The 13468-nt window shown below is 47.9% G+C and overlaps 1 protein-coding gene across 1 annotated transcript in view; it reads right to left on the bottom strand.

The window, feature by feature from the left end:
• The window catches only part of CABYR (calcium binding tyrosine phosphorylation regulated), a 298157-nt gene extending 287296 nt beyond the window's left edge, over window positions 1-10861 (bottom strand). Inside the window, exon 1 of the mRNA XM_086965648.1 lies at window positions 10714-10861. Within this exon, the coding sequence (XP_086821774.1) occupies window positions 10714-10861 (148 nt within the window). The remainder of the gene's footprint in view (window positions 1-10713) is intronic.
• Between the last annotated feature and the right edge of the window lie 2607 nt (window positions 10862-13468).

The raw sequence follows: 13468 nt of genomic DNA, 5'->3' as shown, positions 1-13468 counted from the left end.
ATGGAAGCACTGGCATCAGCGAGAGAGACCGCAATCCCATCCCGTTTGAAACTGATACAGCTTAAAATCCTACACCGTGTCTATTACTCCCACACAATGCTACACAAAATAGGGCGGGGGTCTGATCCGTTAAGCCTCAGGGGTTGTGGTCAAGCAGGTACCTACTACCACACGTTATGGGCTTGCCCCAACATACAATCATACTGGGAGGGCGTCCTGGAGCAACTTTCGGAAGTGAGCAGAATGGAGGTGTTGGCGGATCCCCGCTGTTGTATCTTGAACATATGGCAACCAACAGACCTTAATGTGGCACAGAAAACATGGGCGATGTTGGGTATGGCCCTGGCAAAAAGAAACATAGCACAGAACTGGGGCTCTGGAGTGACATCAGCACAATCACAGTGGGAAGAAGACATGGACATCGCCATGATAGCCGAGAAGGTGGTTTACACGAACAGGGGCTGCCCAAAAAAGTGGACACGAGTGTGGGGTAAATGGAATGAAGCTAGGCGGAACATATGTGAGCAGCCACGCACAGAACTCACGCCGGAGAGCAGCCCATGAAAAACTAATTCTGCAGATGCTGATAGCATGCCTAGGTTAACGGGACGGAGGGGCGGCGGGTGGTATGCGGGGTGGAAGGGTTTGAGGGGATTGAACTGTAGTAGTGAGGTTCTAATAATCACATAATGTTATAGTAACGACGTTGATTAGCCTGATTGCTGGAACGGGAGACAACTGTACTTGTTGGATTTGTTCTCAATGATTGATAACTTGCAAATAAAAACTGTTTTTAAAAAATATATATATTTAAAACGGGGTTTTAGGGGGGCATGGCTAGCAGCCAACGAGTATGGCCGCAGCCTAACTGAGCTGCTACTTTCCCGGAGTTGATCTTGTCCCATCCTGAGCCATCCAAATAGAAAAATGGTACAGCTGTAAAAATATCGCATTCCTGCCCCCCTCCCCCTTACCCGGGGGTAACTAGACCAGCTGGTGGAGTTATAGAGGTTCTGGGTTGCTCATTCCACAGACTGGCTTTGCTGTCAATGGCAGCACCCTGGAAGAGAGCCACGTGAGCAGAGGACCCTCGACGTTACGGGGACCATGGCTGGAGGGCTCTGAGGCTGGCGGCAAAGTGTCCCTGTTGAAGTGGAGTGGCGGAGGTGAGCCTGAGGCTGCAAATCGGTGGGGGTCCGCCCGCCGAGGTGTGAGGCAAAAGAACGCTCCAGAGGGAGGCGGGGCTACTAAAGGCCCCAGGTTCGGGGTCTAGTTGCTAGGACGCGATGTTGCGGACCCCGGAATCGGGGGATAGCAGCGCGGAGGCCCCATAACTTAGCACTGGATCAGAGTCGGGTCGGAAGTAGGGCCTAAATCAGTGGCGGCCCCCCCTTCCGCTGCGGGCAGCTGGCTCTAGAGGATCGAGGAGAGAGTCGCCTGGAGAGCCCTACTGGACGCAACCTGGCCGCTGAGTGAACATTGAATCCCCGGTTTGCGGCCAGACCACGAGCGGGAAAAGTGCAGCATGTTGAGCCGTGGGCACTGGATGCAGCGACCTGCAGGCAGCAAAGTGCGAAGTGGTGCCCGGAGCCCCCCCAATGGACTGACAAGGCCCAAAGGTGTGGTAAGGGCTGAAATCTTTCGGGACCGTGCCGGTTGGCAGGCCAGCTGCACCTAAGGCCTTGTGGGCAAGGAGGAGTGAAGCAAGGTAGCAGTGTAGCAGAGGCTGGAGTGAGTTGCGAGGAGACTGTGGCGGTGACTGGTGGGGCCTCTTAACACTGCAGACACGCGCGGGGATCCGGCCCCAGAGACTCTGTGGGAGACCGGGCTGGCATCATTTAATTTTAATGGCGCTAGGGTCCGCATCAGTTCTATATACCTCTGAGGTGGCGACAACTGAGGGCTGTGTGAGCAGTCTTGTAAAGGTGAAGGGTGGCCCTGGTGGTTCTGTGTCCCTTGCAGGTGCTGGTGCAAGGGACTACGACTGGTTTCACTGGTGGCAAGGAAGTGGCAAAGTGTGTATCGATGGTCTGGTCTGCAGGGGTAGTGCTGTGACTTCTTGCCCACCTGCATGAATTGTGGCTGGATTAGTGCTGCTGTAGCTGCCTGCCCCACTGGTGCTGCTGTAGCTGTGCCCCCCGCAAGGGACTGGTGTATTCAAACGGCCTGAATTGCAGGTGGTGAAGCCTCATAAAGGGAGGTGGGGCATAGAATTACGCCAGATTGATGAGCATTGCGGCAAGTGGAGGTCTCCGGCCTGTGTAGCCAGCCCTGGGGGCTGAGGTACAAAAGTGACGTTGGGGTGAAGAGCGCGAACTGGGTCATTTTTGCGGACGCTCAGCGGCTATCAGTGCGGAGCTGTCCTAAGCTCTCACATAGTAACCGTTGGCTGTAGCGGTGACATGGCAACGGTAGGAAGGGGTCCTAAGGCCAACACTCAAAAGCAGCTCGCTAAATTTGCATGGTCCAAGACAGGAGATAGAGGGGACTCGCCCCAATCGGAAAAGGGCAGTGGGGCGGCCGACACAAAACAAGGCCTGGAGCATACTCTACATGATGTTATGGCGGCCATCAATGGGGTGCGAGCCTTGGTGGACTCAGTCACTGTTGAGGTCTCACTAATTAGAGCGGATTTTCGGAAGATGGACGAAAAGGTCAAAGAGCTCAAGATAGTTACCAGCGCCCTGCAAACGGATACTTCAGAGCTTCAGACGCAGATGCTTGAAATGCAGAGGAAGCAGAAGAGGATGTCGCAACAACTCAATGAGTGCCAAAGTCGAGTCCGCTGGAATAACATCCAGCAGCGCACCTCTATGTGGAAGGTCTTATTACGAAGCACCTAAAGCCTAAGACTCTGTCCAGCTATTTTTCTATCGAGAGAGCCCATAGGGTACCAGGGGGTAGACTAAAACCAGGAGCACCACCGAGGCCCCTTATTGCTAGGGTGTTCAATTACCGAGACAGGGATGCTATCCCGCAGACAGCACGCTCCAATCCCCCCCTCAAGATAGATAACTATGAAGTGGCTTTCTTCCCAGATTTCACGGCCAAGGTTCAGGCCCAACGTTGCAGCTTTCAGGCAGTGAAGAGGGTACTTCATGATTGGGAAGTTAAGTACGCAATGCTCTTTCCGGCGAGGCTGAGAGTGGAGTCGGACGGCAAGTCATGGTTCTTTGACTCTTCAGAGGCAGTGTGGGAATGGATGGAAGGATGGAGCATGGTGGGGAGCCAGAGACGAGACAGAGTGGATAGAACTGGTCAACTCGGAGGGCCCTGGAAGGAGACGGTGCACAGTGGACCGACGGAGAGAGATGGCCAGCTTAGTCGGCTAGAGTGGCAGGACTGATGGCCCTGGTGGTGGAACTGATGCGCCTGGAACTGCAGAATACGCAAGTAGAGGGGCACGAGCGGGGGGGGGTGGAAAGACTCATTGATAAAAGACTGTTTCTATACTTGGTAATCTATGACATGGTACTATTTGATGGGTATATTGATGTGATATGACATTACTTTGTTGCGGTTACTAGAGGATGGCTATGAAACACAATAACTGATCTGTTTTTGGGGGAGGGGCGGTCGGTTCCCTCTGCGTTTTCAGCATTTCAAGGGGGGTGAGAGGCACTCTGCCATGTTTGGGGGTGGGTAGTTCTAAATCCACAGGCAGGCATGGGGTGGAATTAAGGGTCAGGGGTATAGGGGGGTGTTTTGCAGTTTTTTCTGCTTTCAAAGTTGTGGTGAACTCTTATGCTACGGATTGGATAGACTATTGAATATGTGTTTTGGAGACAAGTTCCAAAATGACTGTATTGCGTTGCTTTGTTCTGTTTTCTTTGTTCTCGCTCAATGTGACAGACTCAGATGTGATGGTGCTGCTTTTATTTGCGAGTTGCGTAAAGTAAGTGATTGCTGTATTATTGACCTATTGGGCTATCAGTATCATCGTTCGAGGAATGGGGAATGAACGGGACTCAGTGTTCTCTGTCCTCCCATGGAACGTTAATGGCTTAGGTGATAAAATAAAGAGAGGTATCGTCCAGCAGTACCTGAAGAGACAACCCCCAGATCTTGTCCTATTGCAAGAAACCCACTTGATTGGCAATAAAAGTAAGGCCCTTAGTAGGTGGGGGTACCGGCTTCTAGTGCATGCTGATTATACAACTGGATCTAGATGCACGTGTATCCTGGTTAGAAAAAACACACCATTGATCTGCACAACACATGGACGGATCCGGGGGGCGGTTTGCGGTAGCTGAGGCCCAGTGGGAGGGGAGGGCCCTGAATGTAGTTTCTGTTTACCTGCCACTAGCGCTGGGTAGAGATGCCTTAATGGAACTGGGCCGGGCATTGACTAAAATTCCTGACGGTACTTTGCTGCTGGGCGGGGACTTTAACATGACAATGGACAATACGATTGATAGATACCCGCAGAGGCAAGACCAAATGAGCTCATGGCGGAATTTACCGCGGCACTGGGCCTTTCGGATGTGGGACGGGAGCTCCAGACAGCAGATGCCAACTTTACATATTTTTCAAGTGTGCATGGTAGTCTCTCCCCAATAGACTACTTTCTAACATACACAGCTACAGTGGGTAATTTCAGGCATCCCCGGACGTATCCCAGGGGTATTTCAGATCACTCCCCAGTGGGAGTGGAGTTCACTCATGGGGAAAGGGAGCAGCGCTGTACCATTGTCATCAACCCATGGCTGTTAAAAATTCCGGATATCAAGGAGGAGCTCGGGGTGCAAACTGGTGATTTCCTGACAGAAAATCTAGGGTCAGTGGAATCGGTGCAAACGCTATAGGAGGCATATAAAGTGGTTCTGAAGGGATACGCCCTGTAGTTGAAAGTGAAATATATTGCTATAAGGTGTGAGATCTTGGTACAGCTGGAGGAAGCCCTCCGGGAGCTTGAAGCGGCTCACGTCTTAAATCCTTTGGATGAAGCTCTGCACTGTTTGAAATTAAAGCAGGAGGAATACAAGCTCAAAGCACGTGAACACATGTTGGCCAAACAGGCAGCTACCCAACATAGGCTATATGAGCTTGGAGACAGGGCAGGAAAGACACTGCCGTGGCTGGAGAGGAAGGAACAGGGTGCACGGTGGGTGATTGGCATTGCCCAGCGGTGAGGTCCTGCACCGCCCTGGCGGTATAGCGGAGGCGTTTGCAGATCATTTTGAGAAGGTGCATTCTCCCTCTACAACTTATACAGCGGAAGACTCATGCCAACTGCTGGCGGACAGTGACGTGCCGACTCTTTCGGAGAAGGACAGGGATATGTTAGATGCAGATCTTTCGAATGAGGAAATCCAAAAAGCTATTGGCCAAATCAAGTCTGGGAAGGCGATGGGGCCAAATGGTACCCCGGTGGAGTTCCTTAAGGCTGTGGCCTCTCAGGTGGTCCCGCACCTGCGGGCGATGTATCAGGAAAGCTGGGAGACGGGAGTTCTGCCGTCTGCCCAGCGTCTAGCCAGTATAGTTGTTATCCATAAGGCTGGAAAGCCGGTGGACGACTGTTGCTCATACAGACCGATTTCACTGATTAACGTTGAGGCGAAGGTTTTGGCTAAAGTCCTCACCCCGAGGCTGAGAACGGTGATCTCCTCTTTGGTGCACCCGGACCAGTCTGGCTTCTTCACTGGGAGAAACAACGCCCTCAACATCCGCCGGCTCCACAATGTGATGGCGCGTCGGGAGTATCTGAAGGAGGATGCAGTTATAATGTCACTTGATGCATCCATGGCATTTGATTCTATCGAACGGCCGTATCTTTTTGAGGTTCTGTTGAGAGCTGGGTTGGGCCCTAAATTTATACAATGGGTGAGGCTGCTGTATACTGACATTCAGGAGCGGGTTAGAGTCAACAACTAAACGTCTCGAAAGTTCACTCTAAGGAGAGGTACCAGGCAGGGGTGCCCGCTGTCCCCATTGCTGTTTTCCCTCATGCTGGAGCCCTTGGCAGCCTGGATTCGTCGTCACGTGATGGTACGGGGTTTTAGGTGGTCGCCAGAGTGTGAAGATAGAATATCTCTCTATGCCGACAACATATTGCTGTATCTTGCCTCCCCATACAAATCAATCCATACTGTTCTTAACATCTTCACAAACTTCGGGAAGTATTCGGGGTATGCAATTAATTGGAGTAAGTCCGTGCTGTATGTGCTACATTGACGGACCCCCCGTCTCCCTAAAAACTGTGCGCTGGTGGTCTCAGTGGACGGATTTAAGTACCTCGGAGTCTTTATAACACCAGATCCAGCACTCTTTTACAGCCTCAATTTGGCACCCCGTTGGCCAGGATGCGCACAGATGTCAAGCATTAGAGGTCGCTGCCTCTGTCTCTGGTGGGCCGCGCTGCTTTTTTTAAAATGTTGGCTCTCCCGCGATTTTTGTATATTCTCCAGAACTTCCCACACAGGATTCCAGATACATATTTCGTAGCGGTGGAAGGGGAGATACGCACATTGCTATCGGATGGTAGGGCCCCGAGGATTGCACTTCAGAAACTGATGAAAGGATGGTATGATGGGGGCATTGCGCTGCCAGACGTTAGGTTGTATTATTGGGCATCTCAATTGGTGGCTGTGAACAGATGGACATATGCCCCGCCGGATGACCCGGCATGTGCCCTGGAAAGGTATCCGGTGGATTGTTCGGGTTATCTAGGGGCTCTGTATTCCCGCACTAAGAAGCAAAGGTATATCACCCCACTCTGCATACGGTACAGATCTGGCGGTTAGCTAACTCACGTCTGGGCTGGGCAGGGGTGCTCACCAAGGCAACGCCGCTGTGGTATTCACAGAAACTCGGCATGCTTTGCTGTCACCCGGGGTTTGATAGGTGGGATGTCATTGGTATCTCGACAGTCAAATACCTGGTAAAAGACGAGCGATTCTCAGATTTGAGGAGTTGCAAAAGGCCCCTACCAATTGGCCCCAGGAGAGGTTTTTGGGTATCTGCAAATCAGGCATGCTTTGCAGGCGGCCTTCCCTAGCTGCGAGGACATACTGGATTCGTCACCCCTTGAGGATCGCTTGTTAGATGGGCTGTTGCAATCCAAATCTATCTCCCTGACCTATAAAAAACTTAGTAATAATTTGCCTGATTCCTTTGGAAAGCTTAAGGAGAAATGGGAGGGAGACCTTGGGCCGATTGATGAGGAGGACTGGCGACAGGCGCTTATGTCGCCCAAAGAGGGTGCTATCACGCTCCGATTTAGATTAATCCAGCTTCGTATCCTACAACCCTCCTATTTGACGGGAATAACGCTAGCAAAAATTGGGTCTCGAGAAGATGACCTGTGTTTTAAGGGCTGCCGGCAGCCAGCTACCTTCTATCATATGGTATGGGAATGCCTGTTCGTAAAGATACTATGGACAGGGCCACAGCTCATGTGCAATCTGCTTTGGGAAAGGCGCTAAGCCTGATGCCCTGCTTGGGCCTGCTTAATGTATGGGAAGATACAGACCTCTCTGAGACGGAGCAGCAATTGGCTACACTAGGCTTCACACTAATCAAGAAGGAGATAGCGAGAGGGCGGGCGGAGTGGCGCCACCAGCATTGGCAGTATGGCTGAAAGAATTTGATTGATGTATGGTAGCTGAGAAGGAAGTCTTTATAGCTAGGCGGTGCCCGAAGAAGTGGGATAGGAAATGGTCGAAGTGGAATGCCTAAAGGGGAAGATATGTGTATCACCTGTGGTGGAATTGGAAATGCGGAGAAGAAGAGACAGAGAAGCAACTGTTTAATATATATGCTTTTCCGACCTTTGTCCCAGGTGCGGTGTTCAATGTAACTTGCAAGTACTATATGTAAGTACTGTCTATCTATCTGTCACACACTTTATTAATAAAATTAATTTATAAAAATAAAATGGGTTTTAGGCCTGTCACATGGGGTTATTTTCAAGGGTCAAACTGGTAATTAAATCAGCACAGCCATGCACACTACTGGAGGAAGGCCTGTAGTCATGTTTGCATTGTCACTGCAGTGGGTGGCACAATGAGTGCGGTAGCCCATTGGTGACATTTAACTTGTAAGTTAGTCAAGTACAGTAAGTGAAAACTACAATGCACTTTTCTTCCAGGCTGACTTAAGAAGAATTTTACCTCCCCATAATTCTTGCTTAATTTTTAGGTACCTGCATAGAAGTCACTTAGCCCTGGTGACTATTGTCATACATGTATGACAACACCATGTTCAGACTCTGACAGGTTCACTTCTGCCTACTACAATGACCAAATTACAGTGTACCAATCCAAATTATGGTAAAGCTTAATTCAATAACAACATTTCCATGCATGACAACTATGGATCCCAATGTATGTACACCAGTACACTAGCACAGCCCCCCCCCCCCCACTTTATCTGGAGAACTCTTATTGTCTGACCACCAGTGTGCCATGTCCCACCTTTTTGACATGTTTTCTGCCACCATTGAAAGCCTAATGTATATAGTCTTCAGGAACTTTGACATGATGACCAAATAACAGATTGTGTTTAATTCTTTTTTTTTGCTGTTTGAAATATTACTGACTGTTAAAACGAATTCATATAATGAAACTATGGAATCCATTTTTGTTCTATCCCTTCTCAATCACTCTCACGCATGTCATTATTTTGCTTTCATATGGGATTAAATTGTGGTACTGTGGAATCTATACACAGTCTTGAAATAAGCCCAGGCCTGATCATTGTTATCATATCTTTGTATAGAGTCAACATTGATTAAAGAGTAAGAAGCACAAAAAGACTAATAAAACACCTGTTTTTAATGTGACAACCAATGGAAGCGTTTACTCTCAATATACTAGTTTGAAAATTGGATCCACTTACTATATATGACTAACCTATACCCTTGGTCACTGCTCTGTATTAGGTTGTGGATTTTAAGGGGTATAACCCACCTATAGGTTAGCCTTGAAAATCCAATTTCAGGTCCCCTTTACTGGAATCATTTAACTGAGAGGCCCGGGGTAACATATGGGTACCATATACTAGGGACGTATAGGTATGTTAATTATGCCAGTCAGTGGTATGCCAATTTCATCATGTTGGAAGGAGGAGCAAAAGCATGTTAGCAAGAGTTAGCAGGGGTAAAATGTACAAAGTCCAACAGCAAGCAAATACAGGGTTCAGCAAAAAAAACTAAAAAATTGGGGTGCGCCTGTAAGAAAGGCACATTTGCAATAATGATCTTTTATCTGTTATGTTTGTGACCTTGGGATGGGAGCACATAGTAATGATGTAACAAATTATACACAGGGTAAAATCACTCTGTGGTAATTTCATGTTCTATACAAATCATATTTTATATCTGGCGTTATGTCGCTTTTTGGATTTCTAAACACACTTAATTATTCATAAGCATTCGGGCCATTCAGTTACATTACTAGTTCATGTCTATGGCTACTGCGTTAATCTTTTTATTGTTTCCTTTTTTTTAGACTGTACTCGCTTCGGAGAATCCCCTGACCTAGCTTAGAACTTTCTGTGTGGAAAAACTGGCAGTCCAGAACAGAAGATAATAACAAGCATTGGCAAAACCAGTAGGTCTCAGGGTTGGGACCTATTGACTTTGACATTGGGTTTTAGCCATGCTGCAAAGCATCACTGATGCTGTGCAGCATGGCTTAAGAATACATAAAAATATGCTTTTCGCACGGATAGCTGTGTCACTGTGTAGGCGTGTGTCTACAAAATGACACAGGTGTTTTTGTTTATTTTTAGCTACCGACTAAAACGGATCAGAAGGTAGCTTTGGTAAAACCTACAAAAGACCCCCATAAACTGGGAGCTAATGTCATTAGTTTAACCAAAATCCAGTTTAAAGACTTTGTTTCTGTAAAATAAAGTTTGCTGAGAGGCCACATGAAACACCGAAGCTGCTTAACTTTCATTACCTTCAGAGGAGCCACTGTAGCGGTAGAGTGGAAGGACATCATTGCTCTGGGGTGACAAGAATAACAGCTATGTCTGGCCACAGTTGAAAAACTCGGCTGGTCCACTTTTTATTCAGAAGTCATTATATTGAGTACCAGTCAGTTGGGTAACAATAAATCAGTCACGACTGGCATCTATGGGGAGTGGGCAAATGGGTGGTGGTAAAAAATAAAAACACTTACCTTAAGCACGGCCTCCTCCTCGTTGCACGTCCTCTTCCTGCTGCATGCCAACATAGGCCCCAGCCAACTGCCTTAACCAATCCTGGCACTGTTCTCACCAGCATGAGAGAGATTGGAGGGAGCAGCCTTTCTCGGCGATACCGAGGACACTGGAGCCCGGCACTTGCTCTAACCCAGCTGTCTTAAGACAACTGGGTTAGAAATTTCATAGTGCGCTTGGATTGCTGGCCGTCTCAAGATGGCTGGCCAAAGGGACATGCACACTTTAAAAAATGCCCAGGCAACCCACCCTCCTCCCTGATGCCGGCACTCTGCAAGCCCCGCCCAATCCTGTCCCTCAGTTCGGGACATAAAAAATAAAATGGTCATAAATTAACTTTATTGCCAAAGTATTTTTTCAGCTCTAGGGCTTTTGGGGGCTATTTGGGTGGCGGGGCATCACTCCTCCGCCCTTACGCAGAAGTTGCACCTGCAACAAACACCTATTAGTCAGAACCACGATGCCCCAAGGCGTGAACTTTTGCTTTACAAATACACATGCTATGTTATGTACAGGCTGAATTTTGAACATAAACTTTAAACCTACACTCTCTGTATTGAAGTAACTCTGTAAAATATGTAGATGCAAACTGGGCGATGCTATTTGGCTGTATTCTCAGGACGGCTCGACTGAGCCCCTCCAATAGAGTCTTCAGTCCATAAGGAACAACGAGTCTTGGTTTTGTGCTCATCATTTTGGCAGCCTAGAAAATACAAATTGTAGTCATTAGTACTAATGGTGAGACTCTCTCAACTTTAAAATTGTGTTTTAACACCAATTCTTCCAAAATGTTGCAGATTCTTTACCTCAGAGCCTACCAACTAATAATGGAATGTTCCGACTGTTAAATGTTTTAATTAGCCTTAAATCAAGCCCCCCCCCCCACACCCCCACCCCCCGGCTCCTTCACGCTCCTCTTGCACTCCCAGACCAATTATTTGTGCAGTCAGCTTGCATCTCACCTGTACCAGGATTACCATACAACTTCAGGTCACAAGGACATTTTCAAGGCATTGTCTTTAAGAGTGTGAGTTCAACTGGTTTTACCAATGGTTGCTTACTTTGCGGTTAAAGACATTTGCTTCTGAATATTTGAGTTTTGGCGAGATGGAACACATTACATCACTAAGCCCTCACAGTGCTTGCACTTAGGATACAACCCCACATTCCCTTCTATACTTCAAGTTGTACCATTCACCAAACCCTGCAAAATATTAAATTTTTTAAAGTGACACATTCTGAAACCACAATATCTGGTTACCACCATTTGATTTTCCATTTCTGAAACTGGTGAATTAGTGTAACTCAGTCAGAGGGAACTACAACACTCTATTTCCCAAGAGCGTGGCATCTTTTGTCCCTTTTAGGGTCTGCAACCTTTAAGGTCAAATGTTGCCAAAATCCCCATTCCATACGTAGTTTGGTCTTTGCTAAGAAAAGTTTGGAAAACCTTTGACATAAAAGGGGAGCTGCTGAATAGGTGGATGAAAACACGTACCTAGACTTCCCATTCAGTGGAAAGTAACCCAGTGTTCTTGTTTGCATTTCAGTAAAGTCAATAGGTCTTGCCTGTGATATCGGGCCAAAGGCCCTTTGTCAGTGCAGTTTTTTTTTCAAGATGGATGTCATTTGAGTGCATGCATGGTGTGGGTGCCTGGTGGCCATAATGGGAGGATTCTTTTAATGTTTTTTGAAAAAACATTCCGACATAGCCAATTTGCAAGAGTGGTTATCTTGGAATAGATTTTCATAAAGCTTATGAAAAAGCATTCCAAGATGGTGGACATACAAGGCCACATGAGCATGCATCTGCACACAGGAAAGGCATCTTGGAATGGTTTAAGTGGCCGGTGACAGACAGAAAATGTTAGGGGCAAGCAGATGTTAGGGCAGCTATTTTTAAATAGAGAGCCAGGCAGAAAAAGGAAAGAGTAAAAGTAGGGAGAACAAAGACAGAGAAGGGAGGTAAAGAAAATAATATTTCATGCATTGCAACACAAGGTCATGACATTAGCAGTGGAAGGATACAATTAATCCAATCAAAATCAAAATGACTGAAATACTCCTTTATCAGGACTAATACAATAGGATGAAAAGACATTAGAACAGAAGTAGGGAACTAAGATAGACAGGAAATCCACTGAATCAACAGTAACGAGTAGACCCATAGCCCACTCCAAGTCTATATTTGACAGAATAGGTCAATTGGCAATAGATAGCTAAAGCGGTCTGTAGGAGATAACCCCCGCACTGTGCCCTACTCCAGGGCATATGCATCCAATTCTTGGTGATATTCAGAATGAACAAGCCAACAACCGTTTGGTTTCTTAGTGGTCAGTGTTGGCCGCAGTTTTTAATAATGATACATGCATATACTTTCTGTCATTACTCATATGCAATTGCCATACAATACTATTAGCGAACTGTCATGCATGGGTCATAAATCATCAGTCCATGTTTGCTGATCATCTTCCATTGTCCATTCGCAATTGGACTGGCAGTTCGTTCGTTATTTCTTTCTGTAGGCTTCTCTAGTTTTTTGCCCCATCTGGGCCATTCCTTGGTTTGTTGTCTTTGCGCTTACTTTGCGCGGGGGTGCTTCCTTCCCAGAGACCATGCCTGCTACCTTGTTAGGCTCTGTTGTGCCCCATCCGGCGGGGGCTGGGCAGCGAGTGCCGTCTCTGTTTGCTGCCCCCCTTTTTTTTGTTTGGCCACTCACCCTGCCGTCCGGCATCCCAGTGTGAGGGGGCCAATTCTTACATAACGCCCATCGGTGTATCTCCGTAGCGACCATTGTATCCTTAGTTTTTGCCCATTCCCTGCCCGATTTACAGCACTGCGACATTGCTGCTTCTTTGGTGTGGGTGGGTGGGTCAAGATTCCTCTGATGCGCCCTGCTGCAGCCCCCTGGTCCACGATGCCATCTGGTCCAGGGAGCTTATCTGCCCCCCTTTTGCATACCTGGTTAGCTGGACGCCTTTTCATCATTGGGGGTTTGTACCCCTTGACGGTCCCCATTGGATGGGGGGTAGGCGTCCCCTTGGCGCTGCCAGCGGGGGGGGCATGGCATTTTCCCGCTTCTGTGGCACTCCCGGGCGCCCAGAACTGGTTCTCTTCCAGGGGGCTCAGCGCTGGTTATGGCGCCGGCCCTTGAAGCCCCCTGCGGGGATGGTCTCTGCAAAATTTAAAAAAGACAGCAGTGGAAAACAAAAAAAGGGGTTTACTGCACACGTCATCTATAAGAAAAAGAATGTACCAATTCAATGTACTTTTGGGATGTAGAACAGTCCCTCATGCTTTG

This window comes from Lissotriton vulgaris, chromosome 4_1, assembly GCF_964263255.1.
Source record: "Lissotriton vulgaris chromosome 4_1, aLisVul1.2, whole genome shotgun sequence".
Lineage (NCBI taxonomy): Eukaryota > Metazoa > Chordata > Amphibia > Caudata > Salamandridae > Lissotriton > Lissotriton vulgaris.
The sequence above is the reverse complement of the archived record's forward strand: the minus strand, read 5'-3'. Positions and strand labels throughout refer to the sequence as shown.